At 39.0% G+C, this 22,248-nt stretch overlaps 2 protein-coding genes across 3 annotated transcripts; one reads left to right on the top strand and one right to left on the bottom strand.

The window, feature by feature from the left end:
* The first annotated feature begins 2,180 nt into the window (after positions 1 to 2,180).
* Positions 2,181 to 9,060, top strand: LOC112177516 (protein gamma response 1). 2 transcript variants are annotated; one of them, XM_040509817.1, is made up of 5 exons: positions 2,181 to 2,310; positions 2,398 to 2,474; positions 2,659 to 3,766; positions 4,062 to 4,698; positions 8,517 to 9,060. In XM_040509817.1, exons 3-5 carry the CDS (start codon positions 2,668 to 2,670, stop codon positions 8,599 to 8,601), a joined length of 1,821 nt encoding a protein of 606 aa, XP_040365751.1. In that variant the 5' UTR covers positions 2,181 to 2,310; positions 2,398 to 2,474; positions 2,659 to 2,667; the 3' UTR covers positions 8,602 to 9,060. The 2 variants fall into 2 exon arrangements, with proteins under 2 accessions (XP_040365751.1, XP_024171580.1); XM_024315812.2 differs by lacking the exon at positions 8,517 to 9,060 and having other exon boundaries at positions 4,062 to 4,985.
* LOC112182227 (DNA damage-repair/toleration protein DRT100) lies at positions 8,856 to 10,356 on the bottom strand. The gene has a single exon (XM_024320672.2). It carries the CDS (start codon positions 10,240 to 10,242, stop codon positions 9,142 to 9,144), a length of 1,101 nt encoding a protein of 366 aa, XP_024176440.1. The 5' UTR covers positions 10,243 to 10,356; the 3' UTR covers positions 8,856 to 9,141.
* Between the last annotated feature and the right edge of the window lie 11,892 nt (positions 10,357 to 22,248).

Below are 22,248 nucleotides of genomic sequence, written 5' to 3'. Positions count from 1 at the left end.
ATTTTTCTTGGAACTAGTGGCCTAAATGTTTTTCTTCTTATTCCTATAGCTCATCAGCATCCAGGGACCCAATCTTCCTTAAGCACAGTTGCCTGGTCAATATGACCACCAGAATCGTGCTCCACACCATCCTTTCTAGCAGAGTCCATAGTTTGGTCATCAGTGTTGTTAGCTGTGTGTGAAGGTTGAGAGTGAGCATTAGCATCAATCATAATAGAGGGGCACTTGTCCTTGGCATGTCCATAACAACCACATTCGAAGCAAATCAGAGATATCCCCTTATATATAACATTATACGCCACAAATTCCACTTCCACAAAAGGCCTAAGAGGCTTATTAAGATCAATTTCAACACAGACTCTAGCAAATTTTCCTCTAGCTTGGCCAATAGTGACCTGATCAATCTTAACAACATCACCAAGCACTCTACCAATCTTATCCACAGTGTATTCCTTAAAGTATTTCACAGGCAGTCCACAAATTCGAACCCATAAAGCCATTTTTCTATTTACCTTAGTCATAGGGTCAAACTCAGGTCTCCATTTCCTAACAATTTAGGTTTGTCCCGCTAGGATCCAAGGTCCCCCACAGAGAACATAATTCATATCTTCCTCCAAATTGAACTTGACAATGAAAAAGTCATTAGGTAGTTCAATCAATTCCCAACCCCCTTTCACATGCCACTTCCTTTGTAGTCCCTTAAGCATGAAATCGAAGGTGTTAACAGAGTTTGGCTTACCCATGAGCTTTACCACCACAGCACAGCGCCAATCATAATCAAGTTTGTTGTAGACCTTCTCTAAGAAAGAGACATTCTGGCCATGCTTGCCTTGGGTGTAGACATAGTGCTCATCAGTGAATTCAAAATCCTCCATCATCGTCCTACTGTAGCGGTCAACTGGGTTTTTGAGTTTGCTAGCATAGCTCGCAACGGAGTGGGGAGGTGGAGTCGCCTGAACAGTAGAATCAAGGTCCTCCATGAGAAGAGCTTCGAGATCTGAGGAGATATCTCCACCCTTCTTAGTACGTTTACGTTGTAGCATTTGAGAATCACTCACTCCGCCGCTTCCCAGTGGAAGGGCGAAGAACATAAAGGCCGGCGACGCCACCAGAACGAGTGGGTAGACAATTGGAGCCCGGGAGGTGAAGGTCAAATGTGGCCAAACGTGTGAGAGTTAGGTAACTGCTGGGTTTTGGGAGGAGCACGTGAGGCACGTTCAGCAAAACCGAGACGTGAAGTGTGTTGGTCGCAAATCTTTATAAACAAACTGTCATATTTGGACATATATGGACTTTGAATTTAGGAATTTTAAGAAGCCATTGATAGATTCTGAAAATAGATTTTTAATACCTGAAATCTTGGTAATGCACCAGAAAAATCTATGGAATTTATATAGGTGCTTAGAAATTCAAAAAATGACTTTAATTAGCACTTTTGATTGAGGTTTTGAGTTATGCAATAACGAGCAGTGTTCTAAAAATCGGTTTAGGCGCTCGCCTAGGTGGCCCCTAGGCGCTGGGAGGTAGAGCACCGACTCGATTTCTTGGAAATTGGTGGAACTAGGCGGTGAGGATGTTAGGCGAGTCTGGGCAATCTTAGGAGGCTCTGAGCGGTTCTAGGCTGCTCTGGGCGTGCCTAGGCAGTCTTCACAGCGAGCCATTCCTTCTACCATCTTCGTTTTTCTTTCCTCTTCCTCTATCTCCAGCACCCACCGCCAAGGACAGATTTAAGGGAGAGCGAGGGTGGGTAGCTGTGCACCTCAATTTTTTGCAGGCTTCAAGGTTGGAAAGATCTGTCTTTAAAAATGGCTGTGATGGCGATAAAGTGCAGAAGGAGGAAGAAGATGAGAACAATTCTTCTCCCTTGCTCACCGCCCGACTACTGTCTAGCGATTTTTAAAACCTTGATAACGAGCTACGTAACCATTCGTTTTCATAAGATTTTTTGTGAGACATGCAATTAATAAAGAAAGTTGCTCTGATGTGCATTCGAGATTCAAGTTTGAAGTTAAAGAAAGATTTTCAAAAAAAAAAAAATTTATAGTACTGTTGTAAACTAGCAACAAAAATGGATAGTAATTTTCGGAAAAAATTATCAAAAGGTTCACAGAAAAAAAAAAGAAAAAAAAAAAAGAAGAGGAATCGTGCCCGCGAAGTTTTTCGAAGTAAAATATAACGTCCCGCCATTAGAGAGTAGAGAGTGGAGAGCTGCTGCTCTAGTAATAAAGAAAGAAACTCGCTTCCAGATATGCCCCTCCAACCCTAGAAGAACCCAACCCACACTGACCCAGATCTTCCATTTCTACTCAGGTAATTAACTTCTTCTCTGTTCTCTCCCATTTTACGTCTTCCATTTTCCATTCTGCGATTTTCAATTTTGATTTTTGCTGCAATTAGGGGCCGCAGAGGAGCGGAATCGGAATCGGAATCGGAATCGGACTATTAGACTTCCGGCGTGCACCCATTGAATTCAGGTATGTACTGTTTGTTCTCACATTCATCCAAGACAAAATCTGGATCCATGAAATTGTTGATTATGCTATTCATTTGATTCTTGAGCTGTAATTGTTGTTGCTTTGGTTGGCTCATTGCGCTGAATTTCATTGATGGAATTGCAAATGTTACTTTTTGTTTTATGCTTCGAATTTGTTATGTCAGAATTTGGGGATGGAGGAGACTACCAGACAAATATGTTTCCCTATTGATACTCAATCTCCTGATATCAAGCTTGCTACTCTCCTGCTTGCTACCATTCAGGAAGCTAAAGACAGAATTAAGGAAACCAAAGACCGGGTTTACCAGATCGAATATGTCTTCCTTGCTCAGCTATACCCCTTATTACAGTCCAAGTCCGAAACTCTCCAGAAATTTCAAGATGAGTGGAAATCAAAGGAAGCTAGTCTCTTGCTTCTAATTGAAACACTTCGAGCTGAAAACGAACTAACCAGTGAGGAGAACCGCTCGCTCAAGCTTGGCAGGGAAAAGATGTTCAGAGAAAAGGAAGGCATTATAAACCAACTGCGAGATGAAGTGACCGGCCTACAACTAAGGAGTGATGAGCTGGGACAAACGCTTGACCACAAGTCTAAGGAAGCCGACGAGGGAATGGAATTGCGGAGTAAGTTGCTCCAAGAGGTTGAATTGAAAGACAGTGTCATTGTGAGTAAGGAAAAGCAACTGAAAGAGAGTGAAGAAAGTAGAAATGTGCTTTATGCGAAAGTGAGTGATCTTGAAAAAAGAGCTGATGAGGTCAAACAAAATCTGTTCAAGAAGATTGAGTTACAAGCTTCTGAGATCGTGAACAATGAAAAGCTTTTGAAGTATCGGGAAGAAGAGAAAAAACTAATGTTGGCCAAATTGAAAAATGTGGAAGAAAATGTTAGCCAACTCCAGAAGGAGCTCCTAACAAAGAATGAAGAAGTGGAAGATTGTGCAAGAGAGAAAAAACTTCTTCTGAGAAAAATGACTGGTTTAGAGGAGAAAGTTACTGAGCTACAAGGGGATCTCAGAGGCAGGGCCGGTGAAGCGGCCAAAAGAAGGGGTTCGACTGAAAATTTACACCAGCAGGTTGAATCAATAACCACAGATTTACTGACCGAGAGGAAGAAATATGGGGAACTTACAGCTGCTTACAAAAGTCTAAAATCTCAGCACATATATCTCCGCAGCAAATATGGTCTTACCCAGGAGAATATGCTCCCCCATAATAAACTGGAAGACGAAAGTGATTTATTAAGAAATGATCAGAATCCATCAACTTTCCATGGTATGTTGTTGTTCCTTCTTTCCTTATTCCTTTTTGTTTCCCATGATTCCCATACTGAACTACTAAATATAGTTTTCCAGATGATTATGGGTTGGCTTGCTGTTGTCTGTTACTTTTGGATTGAAGTGTGATTCTTAGCTTTTTATATTTCCTGAACTTTTGGTGGTCTCTTAATAGTAACAGGCTGATAGTAGGAATGCATTCACTTAGCCTATGGTTGGTTTCTCTGTTGTGAACTTGTGATCTTATTTGTTCATTCCTTCATTTAATCCATTATCTGTTTCCAAAATTGTAGATCTTGAAGATAAAAATCAACATGCTTCTCCAGCTGCTTGTAACATAAAGAAAATGAAGAATGAAATCAGTTTTAACAATAACTTGAATGAGGGCAAAGTACAAAAACCAATTCAAGCAACAAGTCCTTTCTCTTCTACTTCTGTTTCACCCAAATGTCCTTCCACTGTAAAATCTGCTCCAGTAGCTGGTAGAAAGCGGTCTGCATCGTCCTGGATAGACACGAGATCCCGCCAAGGCCAAAATGGGACTGACCCACACGATGATTTTCTTGACACCCCGATTGAGAACGTAAGAGCAAACTTGCATAGATCAACAAAGGAAAAAGTTACTGATCTTCCAGTTCCAGTTCAAAATGACTCAAATTTAGGTAGCTCTGATGATGAAACACAGGATGTGACTGCTGATCATCCTCGGCTACCAAAGCAGCATATGCCAGTTACAGTGGCTGGCAAAAATGGTTTCAAGTATGTGGAACCTGTAAGAAAGAGGGCTGAGCGGGAAAATTTGAAAGGAGTTGAATGCAAACAGTGCAAAAAGTTTTATGATGCTGTTCTTCCAGATGATGGTGGCAAGGACAATGATAATAATAAGCATGATTTCCGCTGTGAGCATCATGAAGGTGTTTCTCGACACAGGTATAGGTATCTTCCCCCTTCAACTCCCGAAGGATTTTGGAATATTGGATTTGAATCTGAAATGTGATATTGGATAATTTGCTATTTATTCATTCTTTGGTAGAGCTATGACTTGTATTGATTTCATATTCCAATTTCACGGTCTTAAAAGACTCGATCAGGTATTATCACCAAAAGTTAGAAAATGAGCCATATCACCAAAGCACAATTCATGTAATTGTCAATTAACTAGACCTTTGTTAAGTGGAGAGAAAATAGTTTCATAGTTTTATATCTTTGCGTGCATTATTAGAAATTCAAGATCTGAATTTGGGATATAAACTGAACTGTTGAATATTATAGATGGAGAACAGAAGATTGCAGATAAGTGTTTGATATGAATGGTTGTCTTTAAAATAATTTTTTTAGTTGAGTACGCATTTTAGCATGTGTTCCAACAACTTCCTTTAATTGTTGAATTAGAAGTTTGGTAAAATAAAAATATACCTTTGGAATTGTAGTAAAGGGTTCATTTTGTTGCAAAATTTCATAATAATGTGTTCCTGCACCTCTTCACGCTAGATGGATTTTAATTCTATTGAGATTACACTGTTAGGTGAAGAGCCCATATAGACATAGCCAGCTATATTAGGTACCTGGCCCAACCATTGCGGAGCTGGTGCTCAATACTCCTCTTATTGGACCGCTTTTTTTTGGATATTCCTACACATTAGTAAATAGTCCTTCTTTTGGGTAATTGGGATCTCTTATGTGTGGTCTATTGCTATTAAGATGACTTACCGTTGGTGGTTCCAATACTATTAAGCTTTTGGGGTGGAGAAACCCAGTAAGTATAGAGAGCTTTATTTGATACTTAGCCTAACCTATGTGTGACTAGTGTCCAACAAATTTTAGGTGGCAGGTGTAGGGTGGGATGAATTCTTGCACTCCTTGTGTTCTTACTCTCCAATATCTTCATTTTTAAGATTATGTAGCATGGGGGTGTAGGGTGGGATGAATTTAGGGTAGAGATCATTGGTTTGGTTCCCCCTGCAAGGAAAAGGAAAGATAGATACATTATTTTTTGTATTCATGCTTTATGTTATGCTTGTAAATGAATTCTTGCACCTCCTTGTTTTCTTACTCTTCAACATCCTCACTTTTAAGATTCTGTTGATAATTTCTTTGCTTTGGTCAATACTAGTAATCATGCGTGACTGGTTGGTTTTTTTTTGGACGAATGCCCAACTGGTTGTTTGAATAACGGCTCTTCAGTTTCATTATGTCAATATCCATTTAGTCAGGTTATAATTCCAAACCTGTGGAGCTACTTGCTCAGAATGCAAAATTAGGTGTGGATTTAAACTGTCCTAATATTTTGCTTTATATATTTCTTATAAGACTGTTTTTAACGCTGCTGTTAGTGTGTGCCTCTAGATATGGCCTTCAAAATACTTAATCATGGGTATGCTCAAGTTAAAAATGAGTCTTTTCAAATATAAACTTGGCAAACATTTTGTTGTATCCTATAAAGGTTGGAAGTCCTTTGAAAATTGAAATCTTTTGCAGAAACTCTTGCTTACTGTCTAATGAGACTTTGATACACATAATTATTAAATAATATGAAAGTAATGGGTGATTTGCATTTAAGTACTTTAATAGAAGAAAAATCTTAGACTTGATTAATGCAGGAGCATAGGATCGGGGAAATGTCCCTATTACTGTATTAATGGAGGTTGTCAGCTTGTAGTTTGGTCTCTGGGAATTCAAACTGGTCTTTGGCACCTATGGCCTATGGTCATCGGCGAGTGGAACACACTTATGCTTGTGAAACCATGTTTATCTTTGCTATTATGCTAGCAAAACCATACATATTTTTTTTGTTCAAATTCTTAAAAAGTTGGTTGTGCTTCTTTACTATTAGGAGATTGAACCCCATTGTATAAACTCTTTGCTAACTTTCTCCTGAAACTTTGATTGATTCTTAGTGATGTTAAATGGAAAACTCTAAGTACTGGGAGTTTTAGAAGTAATTTATTGCCTCCTTTATAAATTTGAAGAAGAAATATTAGACTGGCAGAAGCATAGGACTGGGGATTGGTCCCTACTGGTATATTTAAGGAGGTTGGTCAAGTATAGATTTCGCTGTTAAACTATTGGGATACAAGTTGCTATCGGCTTCATTTTGGTCTCTGATATTAAAGACTGGTCTTGACCCTTATGGGCTGTGGGGGGTGAGTGGAGCTCGCGTATGCTAGTAAAATCATGCTTATATTTGCTGTTATGTGCCGAGTGCCGACTACCGAGAGAAATAAGGGTCTGAACTCTGAAGTGTGTAATGGGGCAGTGTCCCACTGTCCCTCTGTGCAGATTAAATGTGAGATAGTAAAGAGGGAGGGATGGGAGTAGGTAGTCTTATAGATCGGTCATGTATTGTTGCGTGAGACTTTGACCTCTCATGCTTTGCCTATTGAGTACAGGGTGTGTAGGCAACTTCTGCAATGTTACTTGCTACTACATATATGTGCAGCATAAATGCAATGCTGTGCTATCAAGACAATAATGCAAACCGAAAGAATGGGCTCACCACTCACCATGTCCCCTGTGATCGTCTAGATTTCAATGTCGAGCCTTACTGGCGAAGGATATGATCTCTTGTTTATATCATCATTTTTTTTTAAAATTTTTTTTTTTTCCTTCCTTTCAGTAGGTTAAATCTTCTGTATATGATCAAGATGATGTTATTCTAGGATATATGATTGGGTGTTTTAGGTTCTAGTACTGAAGTTTGGTTTATGTTGGACATATAATTGAATGTGCATGAAGGAGCGTAGGTAATATGTTTGTCCCAATGTTTGACTGCACTCGTAAATTAGAATTATACAGTGAATGTTAATTTCATGTGTTGTCAAAATAGTTTCTCAGCAGCTTACCTTTCGGAGGGTAGTTTGGAAATTTGAGAGCAAATGAATATTCAAGTGAAGTTTCCATGTGACTACAGAAATTAATGTAGTTGAAAACATAGGAGGAGTTAATGCCCGGTACCAACCTACCTTACACTTATTATTGTCTCGATTTGCATTATTGAGTTATGTCTAAGTGCCTTGATTTCTGTTCGAAAGCTGGCAAATAATTCAGAGATTGATTTGTTTTTCTTCAACTTATATATATCAAGAAGAACGAAAGTTAAGATAGATATCTTTCAAGTTTCAACCTTGAGATTTATGCACCACCTTTAACTTTCCGAGTCATTTCAACAATATCCAACTTGTATCATTCCCGTAACCCTACATCAGCAAACACATACAAGTGGGTGGATGGCAATCGCTTTCGGCCATCTCCTCATGTGTCTGAGAAGAACTTTATGATGTCTTTCACGTGATTGCTAATATTTCTCTTTTATGGACTCGAAAGTAAAGCTAAATCAGTGGACAAGAGGCACAAATTCTTGAAGCTATTTTGTTCTTCATATGATTATCACAAGATTTCAGTTGATACAAAATTACACATACATTTACTTTGAATAGTTCAAATGTTCAAACCGTCTCTTTTGATGGAAGTTTTTGTCGGTAAAATGTGACAAGCTGGGACAATATAAAAATTACAAGTTCAAATTTTATTGACGTTATGGAATAGATAAAGTGAGAATTAGAAATTTTTTTCAATAGAATATAGTCTATATATTTTAGTATCCAAAATGACTTTGCTAGTCAAAATGATATTGACTTTAAAGTCAATTAAAATCTAGTATGAAAACCTCAATTAATTAATTACTTATTGATTGAGAGAACATTTTCATCTAATGAGCTATCATTTTTATTTATTTTTATTTTTATCAGAGGTGACGTAGCAAGTCACATCGGTGACGTTCGCGAGCCTATCCAGTCATTATTCAGACTAAAGTCCATGAGAGTATCTCAGTGAAGTCAGACTAATCTCCAACCACAACAAGCGCACGAACCCGAGACCCCTCAAACATATTGGCTACAAACTGGTAGGAGTTTGGACTCAAACGCTAAAAATGAAGATTTCATGCTAAGCCACTCAACTAACCTTATCACACATTGTGATTAATGGACTCCCATTTGGACATTGTTAAAAAAATAAATGTTCAAAAAGGACTTCCATTTTGGTGTAAGAGATTAGAAAACCCAAAGAGAAGGTAAGTAGAGTAATGCTCTTCATAATTGATAAAATTATCATGAGATAATACAATATACAACCTCCACAAATAAAGTAGGCGAATATGTTTACTCACTCACTCAATCACTCGGTATGCTATAATTTCACGTGCATGCATCTGATCTGCCGTATCTGTCTTTCAACTCACGACAGAAATTTACAGAAGCATAGATTTAAATTTTGATTCACTGTCACAAATAATAATACACAATTACACAAATCAAACCCACGTCCACGTACATCCCGGAATCTTGGACCCAAACGGTAACTATTAACTTATCATCAACAAGTCTTCAACGGATTCCCGCAGAGACAATCGTTGTTGGCAAACGACGGCTCTTCCAGATGATCGAAGGGATCACCCACCGGAATGTTCCCGCACAGGTGGTTGTGGCTCAGATCCAGGTGTCCGATATACTTCGCCGACGACAGCGTACGTGGTATCGCCCCCTTCAAATTGTTGTACGACAAGTCCAGAGCCATGAAGTAAGAATTTCCGTGAAACACGTCAGGGATGTTACCCCCAATGCTGTTCCGGCTCAAGTTCAGGATACCCAAACCATGGTTGCTCAACAACGCCGACGGTAACTGTCCGGAAATTGAGTTTCCGTCCAAGTTGAGTGTCGACAGAACCCGCATTTTTCCGAGACTGTCTGGTATCGAACCCGAGATCTGGTTCCTCGACAGGTCCAGGTCAGCTAAGCGAGGCATGTTGCCGATGGACTCGGGGACAGATCCGGTAAGTTGGTTCCCGCTCAGCAATGCTCTGCTCAACATTTGTAGCTTCGAAAATCCGGCCGGAATTTCGCCTGAGAGTCTGTTGTTGCGGAGGTCCAGGTGCATTAACCCGGCGAGGTTGATCATGCTGGCCGGAATCTGGCCAGAGATCTGGTTGTCGGCAAGGTTGAGGACTCTGAGCATCTTGAGCTTGCCGATATCGGCCGGAATTACGCCGGAGATTTTGTTTCCGATGAGGTCGAGGACTCGGAGGGAAGAGAGGAAGGTGAGGCATTGGGGGATGTTGCCGGTGATTCCCTTCCAGTCGGCGAGGACGAGGGTGGTGAGGCTGTCGAGGTTACAAATCTCGGGGGCAATGGAGCCGGACATGAAGCCGGACTGGCCGGACTTGGAGAGAATGGGGTCCTCGGACTCGCCGCGGAGGTTAATGTCGACGACACGGCGAGTTGAAGGGTCGCAGCTGACGCCGTACCAGTTGAGGCAGCAGTCGGTGCCGGACCATGTATTGAAGAGGCCGAGTTTGGATTCGGTGAGTGAGGCCTTGACGGCTTTGAGTGCTGCCAGGTCTGTTGGTAAGCAGGAATCAACAACAGTAGTTGAAACAATGGCGCAGAATAGAGCGACGGCGATCAACACTACCCTCATGGTTGCGTCCTTCAGATTCTGTATTGGAACGTTGAGGTCTGTAAATTTGAATGTGTGCTACGAGTGAGCTAGAGTGAAGAAGAGAGAGATGGGTGAGAGGATATGGAAGTTGATTGGGGGGTTGGGGTTGTTATATACAAAGGTTTGTGGACAAGACTGTGACTGTTGTCGTTGCTCGACTTTGCATGTGATGACAGTCCGGCACATGCATTGATGGCATATGCAGTTCAACACATGCAGTACATATACAGTGTAGGTCTATTATGAAATAATTATATGTATACTGAATCCCATGTAATATATAAGCAAATCATTGTGGTAAGTTAGGTTTGTTTGGTGTTTTTATTTGAAACATTTAACGGATATGTCATCGAAAACTCAAATAAAGACTCAAAAATTATCCTAAACAAAATTTACTTTATGTAAGAGTCATATTAGATAATAGATACCACTTGGGCATAGTTTGGTTTGTGAAATAGAAAGCTCAAGAGGAGAAATTTTATCATTAGTCTGTGTTTTGCACGCCTAAGGAAGAAACTACTTTTCTGCATGAAGGAGAAATAGAAGGGAAAGTAGATCCTCTTACACCCCATGTGATTCATTTTTACTCGTACTTTCTCTATATCAATTACAAATTAATTACCTAATCTGAAGACTATTTTAAAGATTATTATTACCAATTTTATTTAAGAAACTTTTGAATCTAATTGTTTATGTTTTGATAATCAGTGCTAGAGACACTAATTTTTTTTTTTTTTTACCAGATTCTAATTCCAAATGATGTGGCAAAATCCGCATGGCCCACATCATTAGTTTTTTTTATTTTTTATCGGGAAGTTAGTTTAGTAACTCACACACACATGCAGTGGTATCTTAGCACCTGCACCGTCAATACCCGGAAAACCAGACTAATCCACTGCATCGCAGACACAAAGGGTCCCTCAAATCTGTTGGTCACGGGATGGAACTGAGATTCGAACACTAGACCTGGGGGTTCCAGATTAGGCCATTTAACCAACACACCACACCAGGTGGTTCACATCACTAGTTTGTGTTGATGTAATCGTCAACTAATAAACCAAGTAAATTTCTTTTAAGAAAAAGAATTATTATATATTCTCGTTTAGAAAAAAAAATTAATTGCTTTTAATAAAATAATTGAACAATCACGTCAATCAATTCCTAAAACGTAAAGCAAAACTCAACATCTCTTTTATGAATTACCATAAATTAATCGGTTTATGTATGTTTGAAAAGTTTAGGCCTTTAGGGTTTGGTAAAAAAAAAAATACATTTTTGATTAGCAAGCAACTTAGACAATGGATATAATCATAAAAGAATCAAAAGAAACTAAACATCCAGAGATCAACTATGATTTTTTTAATTATTGCAAGTATAAAATGGTTGATGAATTTCTAAGAGAGAAAAAGAAGAGTGATGATGAGATACAATTATGAGATGGCTAGAAGTGGATAAATATTGAATTTAGTTGCAATTTATGTTAATTATTTTTCTGAAAAAAAAAATTAATTATTTTGGGGACAGACTATATATATATATATATATATATATATATATATATTTTAGTAGAAGGAGGTCAACCATTTTTATTCAATATGGAAAAAGCAATATTACACAAACACCGCCCTAGTGGGGTCGTCAGAAAGAGACACCGCTAAATGCAATACCACTCCAACAATTGAGTGAAGCTCAGGGGGGAGTAAACTAATAAGAAACTGACAATTAAATTTATCCGCAGAATCCATCAGTAGACTCGCTGACAACCTCAGACCAATAAGACCTATAGTTCCTCGTAGGTAGAGGTGGCAATCGGGCCGGCCCGGCCCTGCCCGACCCATTTTAAGCGGGCCTAGTCTTGCTTCGTGCTGTGCTTGGGCAGACCCATTTATTATCGTGCCGAGCTCGTGCCGGCCCATTTACTTAAACATTAAGCCCAGCCCGGCCCATGGCCCGAGCCCATATCGTGCCGGGCCGTGCTCGTGCCGGATCAATAACGGGCCGTGCTCGTGCCTACCCACTATAAAGCACGATTTTAAAATCTTAATTTGAACAAATAGAAATTAGTTTTATTTAACTATTTAGAAAATTAAAATAAATTAAGTTCTACAACGTTTTTCTTAATCTTAGCTTTTTAAGATTAGATTTCTAATAATTTTTTATATTTCACTATAAGAAAGAAAGAAGAAAAAAAAAACTCAAAATATATTGTTTTTAGTATATTATTGTGAGATTAATCTTTATTAATATAATGAAGATTTAATATCTATTATTCTTTCCTTCATTCTATAGTTGTATTATTATGAGATTAGTCTTTATTAATAAATATTAGAAAAAATACTTATGTCAAAACAAGGATATAATGTTTTGTTTCATTATTTTGACAATATAAAAGAAAGTATTGGTGGAATTGTCATGATGAGATTTTAAATAAAAAGGTCTTATATTCAAATCTCATCATTATAGTTTTTTAATATATTTTTTTAAAACAATAAAATTTTGTGTTTGTAACGAGCCGGCCCACAATATGTCTTGCTCGGGCCATGCTGGGCCCATTACGGGCTCGGGCCGGGCCGGGCCAATATTCTTAGGCCCAGCCTGACCCGTTATTCTAACGTGCTCGGGTCGTGCGGGGCCACTAAAGGGCTTGGGCAGTGTCGGGCCGCTTTTAAGAGTGCCGGGCCTGTGCCATGCTCGTGCTTTGTGGCCCGTTTGCCACCTCTACTCGTAGGTATTGATCCCAAGAAAAGTAACAAACTAGGTACCAAAACAGAAGCCGTCTTGGATCCCAAGTTTTTATAGAAAATCCGCCAGGATCCCAAATCAGGATCCAAGCCTCAGAGAGCCCAATTATCACTGCCCTAGTCCACCCAAACAGGCCCAAGCCCAAATCTGAAAAACAGATCCAAACCCAAGCCCAAAAAGGATGAACCCTAGCAGCCCATTCATCAAACCTTTTGTGCTTGCCGTCGCCGTCGCACCAACACCACATTGTCACTCCAGCCAGCGCCGCACTGACACCACACTGACTCTCCAGCCTAGCGTCGGGGTCCTCTCTTCGAGAAGACCCGCAGACCTCGTGTGAAATAGCCTCAGGAAGAGCAGCATCCTCCCCACGAGTTCTCTCTATCGCCATCTCATAGAGGCGAATCCACCAGTCCTTCCAAATTCGCAGATCAGACAAAGAACACCACCACGCTTGCTGCCAACCATGGAAGAAGGGTTCCAACATAACACGATCCAATTACAGAGGATCCAAAGACACTGCTGGTACAACATCCAATCCACCACTCGGCCTAGGGCCTAGACCAGACCTCCGTGACGCAGGCAGAAGCCCTGGATCCCAAACCCTCCATTCACCTGCAGCCACCATTCCACAGCAGTGAACCGAGGACAAACTCGATCCCCTGTTCGTAGCAATCAGAGGAAGAGAGAGGGTCGTCAACTCAACCCGGATGGTGGATGTCGACGTCTTGGAGAGGGCCTCGACCGTACACGCCAGCTGCGACACCAGGGCCAGAATTTTGCTCCATCGAAGATGGAGGGAGGTATAGAAACGCCAACCCATGGGTGGCTTTCTCGCAAACCCTAGCGGAGAGGGTTCTCGCAAACCCTAGTAGAGAGGGTCTTTTCCTAAACCCTAAATATTTGGGTAATTGATTTTGACAAACTGAAAATATGAAATCAAAAGTGGTGGTGTGTCATTTGTTATGTCATTTGGGATCAAAATTTGGTATACAATTTTGTGATCTCAACCGTTTTCCTTTGATAATAAAGATACAATTGGTAAATTGATGTTACCTACTTTCTTATTTATACACAAACCAAAGAAATTAAAACACATTTTCTAATTACTTTTTTGGCGTCCCTAAATTGGTGGGAAAACTAGTGAGAAATTTATTTTTGCGTGCTCATTGGAAAGATCAAGGAATTGAATTAATTTCCTTTTTGTGAACCAAACGAAGCTTCAGAACTCCATATTTTTTTAGTCCGTTCGTTCTTGTGTTCTCGACCTCTAATCTTAATAATGTTACTTAACACACTTTACAAGAAATGTCAATTGATTGTATCATTTGGGAAGGAAATAAAGGGTGATTGATCATTGAAGTAAGTGGCTTATGATTTTGAAGAGAACTGTCGGTATCAGAAATTAATGGGTAATCACTAAAGAAAGATTTCTTGTTTAATTGATGATGACGGTGATGATAAAATCAAGGAAGAGACAAAATAAAAATTAGATAGATCAGAAAGATTTGGAATCATTGTTTACAGATCACTGTAGGGACATATGTGAATCATGCTTGCTATAGCTGGATAGTGAAAAACTCACGGTTGTGACTTGAATTGGAAGAAATGAACAAAGGCAACGACAGAGGGTGCGAATGCCTATTTGGCCTGTGGTTCATAAATCGACAAAGGGTACGAATGCCGATTTGAGCCATAGCCTCCCCGCTCAAAGTTAGTGAAATTATGGAGTTGGTTGATGACTCCACTGTTAAACAGCGACAAGCGTGGCCCGTGGCTCACCATTGTACCGATACTGTCCAAACTTAACCACCCGTTAGGTGTTGGGTTTTAATCACAAAAGGCCTCGGTACAATTGGGTGAGATCCACCCACTTATAAGTTATATTTCATTTGTCACTTTTCCAATGTGGGATCTTTCCTCTCCAACACGCCCCCTCACGTGCAACCTAACTCTAGGTCTGCAAGTGAAATTAATTAATCCAATTTCCACATTAGAAATTGGGACACAAGTCTCATATCGGAGACTTGGTCGATACAATCCAAGGCCCACATTGGACACTTGGTAATTTCAATGGCAATACAGGGAACCCCAATTTGGGTTCATGATACGTGCCTACGTGGAGACGCAATTGGAGAAGGACCCGCTCTGATACCATGTTAAACAGGGACAAGCGTGGCCCGTGGCCCACCATTGTACCGATACTGTCCCAACTTAACCACCTGTTAGGTGTTGGGTTTTAATCACAAAAGGCCTCGGTACAATTGGGTGAGATCCACCCACTTATAAGTTATATTTCATTTGTCACTTTTCCAATGTGGGATCTTTCCTCTCCAACATCCACGCGATCTCTTTGTTAGAGAGCAGAGACGGTGAAGGTTTTTTTGTTTTTTTTTTGTTAGTTGTGTTTTATGACAGTAGTAAGTCCTTACCTATATAGAGTAGGGTTATGTGGGCTTTAGAATGTGCACTTCGTATCCCTTGTCTTCAAAGAGACGAGCTAGAGTTTGAGATGTTCTTTCGATGCTTATCGTTATCTAGGGTTTGGGCACTATGTCCCTTTATTGTATTCTGTATTTTCATTAATCAAACTTTAAGGGCCCAGTCTCTTCCTTTTAAAAAATAAGAGATGAGATAGAACATCTGTTAAAGTTGAAATTTATCAAAAACTCTCATATTTTTTATAATAACAATTGCAATACCCGAGTCCCACATTGGTAATGCGTTAGGAAGAACCATGGAATCTATAGAATAGCCTACAAATCCAAAAAAAAACTTAGAGCTAGCACTTTTGGATGAGGCCTTGGTTCTGACAAATGGTATCAGAGCTTTAATCTGGCCTATTGCCTATGTAGAAGTTTGGACTATGATGTACAATGATATCTTATCAGATGTGGGAAAGTGCACCATATTTTTAATTTCCATTATTTACAAAAATACCATTGTATCCTAAAAGCTATTGTCATCATCAGAAAACCAATTATCATTGTTTTGAAAAGCTACCGCCATTTACTAGAAAAACTATTACCGTTATTCAGAAAAGGTACTATCATTCAACGAAAAAAAAATTACTGCCATCTTTTGAAAAATAATTGTTAAAGATGACAACTAAAGTTCATTATTTTCTGATGTGTTTCACCTTTTTTATGTGACCCCAGCGTGATCTATAAAAGATGTAGTTTAGATTTCATTATTAATGCATATATGGAGAAGATCATATATATCTCTCCACATTGAGTATCTTTTTTTTTATTTTTTTTTTTTTATTTATCAATCATACGGTGTCCTCTCCACATTGAGTATCTAGGTAACTTCTATGAAGGAAAAATATATGGTGACATAAAAAATAACAAGGTCACCAAATTGGCTCTATTTATAATTTATAAAAGTAGTAGTCTAAAGAGTCGAATTGGTGAAAATTAAGAAAAGTGAACATAAGATTGAAACCTTAATACAAGAAAATTCATGAATCTTAATCCAGATCAACATAACCAACAATAAGAGTTATACGAGAAATGCCGAACAGGTCTAAACCCACTTCAAAGAGGCCAAAAACACCAAAATCCTAATTTAACTTATTCTGACTGATTGTTGCTTTCTTTTCCGATCCAATGCCTATTATGACACTTACTTGCAACTCTTTTGATTGGTCCAAATGTTTTTTACTTTATTTTGGTCCAAATGACTTCATTATGTTTGGCTTAGATTATGAGGGAAAGTTGTAAAATTCTCAGAATCTCAGATAGGATATGTTGTCGACCATAAAAGAACGATTCTCAGTTTGATTGCACATGGCTCTAGATTATTTATTGAAAACCTCAGTTATGAGTAGAATGATGATCATCATTATCTTGGCTAAAAATACAGGACCCTTCCTGAAATTTTGTAAAATCATTATGTATGTCTATCTTTATTGTTTTCCCCATCTTCCTGAAATTTTGCAAATAGAGAGGCCCAGCGCTCTTTGTATGAGTGTCCTGTACCACCCTTTCGGCGTTGCATTTGAACATAATGAAGATGGGAGAGATCAAGCCAAAAAAAAAAAAAAAAAGATGGGAGAGAATAACATGTCTGGGTCCTTTGGAGAGGCTGTTCCCGGTGGCCAGTGCTAGTACTTCATGGCATGCTGATTCAATGCTTCAATGCTCGGCAGATTCAGGGATTAGAGTGTGATGATACACAACATTTTATTTGAAACAAAAACTCTTAATCAAAGCATTTTAGATATAAATATCCAAAAACATAAAAAGAATTACTTTTTCAAAAATAAATGAAATCAAAAATCATTTTCTCAATATACAAAACACATATTTTTTGTGATACAAATAGATGATTAAGAGATTTATGAGTACGTGATTTAGCATAAATGATAGGATGGTGCTATTCACACACAATTTTTCTTTATTCACACACCCTCTCTATTTTTCTATTAATTTAATTCAATTTTCTTTTAAAAATTACCCTAATTACCCTTCCTTATAATTATGTTTTTTTTTCTTTTATATTTGACTAGTCAATCATTCTCAAATTCTAAACTCTTATTTTCCCGCAAACACAGAAGACTTTAAAACTGTTTTTGATTTTTTCTTTTCTTTTTCATCAAAAACTTCTCTAGCATAGTCATTCTATCTCTCTATTATGATGCTTTGAAGTTTAATCATGAATTCATGATAGAATAAGAAACTTTAGACCCATCTTTTGAGAAAATTTTACATTTGACTTGTAATGGAGTCATGGAAAAAAAAATATGAGTTCAATGATCATTCGAGCCCATTTGAATCCATTATTCCTGGTAAGATTCTAATTGAAATTATTTGGTATATTCAAATCTATTGAGCAATGATGAAACTTTACAACAGCCTAATAATGATGGCCTTATGATTATAAACATAATTTGTTCTACTATATTATGCTAGTTGAACATAATTTTTTCCCGACACGAAGATTGCAACTCATTGCATTCAATATTATGTAGAGCATCTCCAAATTTTGTGTACATTATCAGCTGCAATGAGGAAGCTTGTTGTCACCGGCCGACTTTATATGTAGTAGAATTAGCCCGTGCGGCGCCAAGATTCCTCTTAACCGAGGCCAACCTATCTTCCATACTTTCTTGATACTCCATTTTTCTTTTCCTTCTGTGCGCTTCTCTTGTCAACTTTGACCCCTTTCGACATCGTCCCCTTACTTTTTGGGGTTTACCAATGAAAGCTACTCACACATGAGTCTCACGTCTAGTGACTAACCAATCGCTTCCTTATGTCATGGTTGTCTTCAAAGACACTCGCCTAACCGATAGGCTTTCGTGTCATCCCGGCTTGCGCCAGCCCATTACTGACCCGCGTGCATCCCGCACGTTGATAGCAAGTAGCATGACCGTGTACCGAGACTAAGTTGGCATTCACATTCCTTCCTTGAGTCATTCATTAGTAGCATGCACACCTCAGTCGCTTCGTGGGCATCACTTACACAACCCACTCAGCTCAAGGGCAACACATGCCCGCCTACTTCTCCTCGTGGGCATCACTTATGCAACCCACTCGGCTCATGGGCAACACATGCCCGCGTACTTCACCTTGAGTGCCATTCTGACAAGCCATCTAGGCCTTGTGGCCTTTCCCATCTAATGAGGCTACCACGTTCTCTTCTTGATGACTATCATGGCTCCAAGGCATATTCTAGCCCGTAGGCCAATCTTCAAGCAGGCATGTCGTTTGGCTTGTTGGCATGCCGCTCAAGTGAACAACTCATCCTCGATGCCCCTCTTAGGCATCCTTCAGTCTAGCACGGGGTCGCCCCTCTCGTGCTTGCTGGCATCACTTTGCTTTGGACAAGGTCGAACCCTAACACATGCCCACGTCGCTTGCTCCATGGCCAATGAGCACCACGGAGTCCCGATATATCTTCTATAAGCTCACATATTTGTATAACGCCAATGACATAAGGATCGCCCTCATACGAACCTCGTCCCCGACGCCAACCCGCAATATCAGCCTTTCGGTCAATATCGTCCACGAGACATCCTGACTCGTAGAAACATATTACGCCCCTTTCTGACGACACATGTCGGGCCCCTTAAGCCCCCGCGGGTGCCCAGGAGAAGCTCACTTAGTGCCCCATGAAGGCCAGCACCAGGGGTGGTGGAGAGCTTGACACCATGTCTCCCCTATAGAGCATATTATGCTTACATGACTAAGGTGGGAGGAAATATTAAAATAGCCGAGGAGACTAATTGTCCATAACTAATTCACAGAAACTCCAAATGACATGCCGTCAAGTGCATTGAACTCGTCTCGATGTCCCAGACATTTCTCATGTTTTAAGTTTTCCCAAATTCTAAGCCGAAGTACCTCGAACCAAAACTTACAATTAATTATGACAAATGCCACTCACTCTTACTTTAGCTTCAAGCTCGCCCTTGAAATTCCAAGACTTGCTCCTCTCAGCTTCTCCTTATCCCAAGGCTCGCCCCTCTCAGCACCTCCTTGCCCCAAGGCTCGCCCCTCTCGGCATCTTCTTTACAAAGTGTCACGATAGCACAACTCCTAAGTGCGGCTCGTGACACTTGTGGCTGAAGTGGATAAAAAGCAGATTCCATATATTTTTTTTTTTCGATTTGAGGATGATGTAATTGGATTAAGAGTCATAAACAAACAAGCATTGAGTTTGGTACTTTGAAAAGTATGAGAACAAACTTTATAATTTGGATTCAGTTGGGTGAAGGTGATTACCTGGGAAACATATTCTTTGTCTAATAATACAGGTCTTTTTACTTACTAAACGTATTATTTTTCCTTCATTTATAGGTAAAAAAAAAGAAAGAGGTAAACACCAATAACTACAATAGTTATTGATTTTTTACCATATGCAAGATTTAGAACGTGAAGCCCACGCGGTCTATTAAAATTAACGGGCCGTCAACCATTATAAGGCCCAGTGACAGAAAGCGCAATATAGTTTTCAACAAATTACGTCAAATGCCATCGACGTTGGCTCGACCCATTTCATTTCAGTTAATCTCATTTCAATTTCAATCACAAGGAAGCTAGGGCTTGGTCACGGTAGCGAAGCAAGAGAGTGAGGCTTTGGCGGCGAAGTAAGATAGCGAGGCTCCAGCGGTGAAGCAATAGAGTGAAACTTCGGCGGTGAGGCTCCTGCGAAGTTAGGGCTTGAAGGTCAGTAGAGAAATTTCTAGTTATTGAGGGTCAGTAGCTATAGTCTGAATTTTTGTACTTTTTTTGTTGAATTTTGTATAGGTGAGTATAGCAACATGAAGTAGGGCTTCGATCACAATCATCGGTTCTCCGCCTTCGTCAAAATCAACGGCCTTGCATTCAACACTGTCAAATCCTTCAGATCCTCCAGTTTCTTTCAGTTTCATCTTGTCACACTCTCTCCCTTAGGTAAAGGATTTTGGTTTAGAAATTTGATTATGCTCAGTTTGGTTGTGAATTCTGTTATTGTTTTTCTTAGTGTGAACTATTTGATTTGTATTTGGAAATCCTTTGTTTGATTCTTGTCTATTTAATTTGATGGTGAAATTGAGAGTTCTGCAAATTTTTTGCTTGAAAATTTATGCAAATCCTTTATGTATCATTTTATTTATGGAGATATTTATCTCTGTTAGTAGGGTATTAAGGGTCAGTAGCCTTAATCAATGGGCTTTTGAGTGAAGGTCATAAATATGAAGAATCCTGTTTTTGTTGCTTGCTGCTCTTTATGAATGCTATGGTCTGTCTATTACTGAATTGGTTTTTCTTTACTTAGTGAACCACTTTTTTTTTTATGTGCTTCTTCATAGACAATAATTACTTTCCTCCATGTAATACCCTTTGCCATTCTAGTTTGCAAATTCCATTGTTATCTAGTTCTTGTTGTAACATTTTAATATTTTATTTATTATTGAAATTAAATTTGGGTGAATTTATTTTGTGTTTAATTTATGAATTTATTTGTGTGTTTAAATTCAGAATTTATTTTGAATTTTATTTTGTAACTCATGGTGTTTTATTTTGATTTATTTTGGGTTTTAATTTTTGTAACCTATGGCATTTGGTTACTACCCTATTAATTGTAGGGAGTGTCCTAAGAGCCTATAAATAGCACCATTTGTTGCATGCTAAAACACATCAAACTTTTACTCAACTATTCACCCATCAACTTTCTTTCCAAAATCCCCCAAAGAGTCTTGTGTATTTTTTGGCCAGAGAAAGGTGTTCTTTTGGTGGAGCTTTGGGTTCCTCCAATTTGTGCAGATTGCTGTGAGCCACACAACTTGTTGTTGGGCTGTTGTATCCTGGAGGGGACAAGTCAAGAGATTTCTGGTGCACCGGCATTGTTCCGCAGAGGGCTTGAATCTCCTTAAAGAGAGCGAGATACCCGCGCCTCAGCCTTTTGTCAACGAGTTTCTCATATAGAAATTATAATTTTATTGTAATTTCACCAACAGTTCTCTTTTGCTATATTAAATGTGATTCTAATTCTATGATTTCTTGTTCTTTTTAGTTGCTTGCATGGCTTTTTAGGTGCTCTAGTTTCTTAGTTTTGACTTCTCAATCATTGCATCTTAAGTTAGGTGAATAGCTTGTACTCTTTTGCAATATGATTGGCAAAAACTACTATTTAGCCTGATGGTAACGAAACTAGTGGTTGGTAATGGAATTAGGTGAAAAATATCTGTTCTCTTTAAGCTACCACTTTCCAGTATGGAAGTCATTCTTATAAGCGATAATGGTTTATTAATCCCATTGAGTGTCAGCAAACTATTGAGGGTCAGTATCCTATTGAGGGTCAGTAACCTCATTTTTATGTTTATTTATGAGGATCAATAGGTTTAGCTTCATGATTGCATTCGCTTGATTGCATGAGGCATTCAACTCAAATCTATTATCGGTTCAATTGAGCTTGCATTTTTAGACAGATTTCTTAGCTTTACTTTATGGGAGGGTCATTGCAATTATGTTTACCTATAGGCTATGTGGATATTTGATTTTATTACTATTGTTAGTCTTTATTTTGTGCTTGAAATTCTGGTCATTGATCTGCTGCAACTCTAAGGATCTTTTGATTAGGTCTTTTACATTCTTATAAGCTATGATGGTTTCTTAATCAAATTGAGGGTTAGTAAACTACTGAGGGTCAATACTCATATACTTGCATTTATCATATACACAAATTAATCGCAATGGCAAAGAGGAAGGTAGCTACAATAGATAAAGAGCATGGGCTTGGTTGAGCTGTGCA

Source organism: Rosa chinensis, chromosome 1, assembly GCF_002994745.2.
Source record: "Rosa chinensis cultivar Old Blush chromosome 1, RchiOBHm-V2, whole genome shotgun sequence".
Classification (NCBI taxonomy): domain Eukaryota; kingdom Viridiplantae; phylum Streptophyta; class Magnoliopsida; order Rosales; family Rosaceae; genus Rosa; species Rosa chinensis.
This window is presented reverse-complemented; position numbering and strand designations above follow the sequence as displayed.

Coding starts and splice junctions, on each gene's coding strand:
- LOC112177516 (XM_040509817.1), top strand. CDS start 2,668: ATGGAGGAGACTACCAGACAAATATGTTTCCCTATTGATACTCAATCT. Junction 3,767..4,061: donor GAATCCATCAACTTTCCATG/GTATGTTGTTGT, acceptor CCAAAATTGTAG/ATCTTGAAGATAAAAATCAA. Junction 4,699..8,516: donor GAAGGTGTTTCTCGACACAG/GTATAGGTATCT, acceptor TATTTTTATCAG/AGGTGACGTAGCAAGTCACA.
- LOC112182227 (XM_024320672.2), bottom strand. CDS start 10,242: ATGAGGGTAGTGTTGATCGCCGTCGCTCTATTCTGCGCCATTGTTTCA.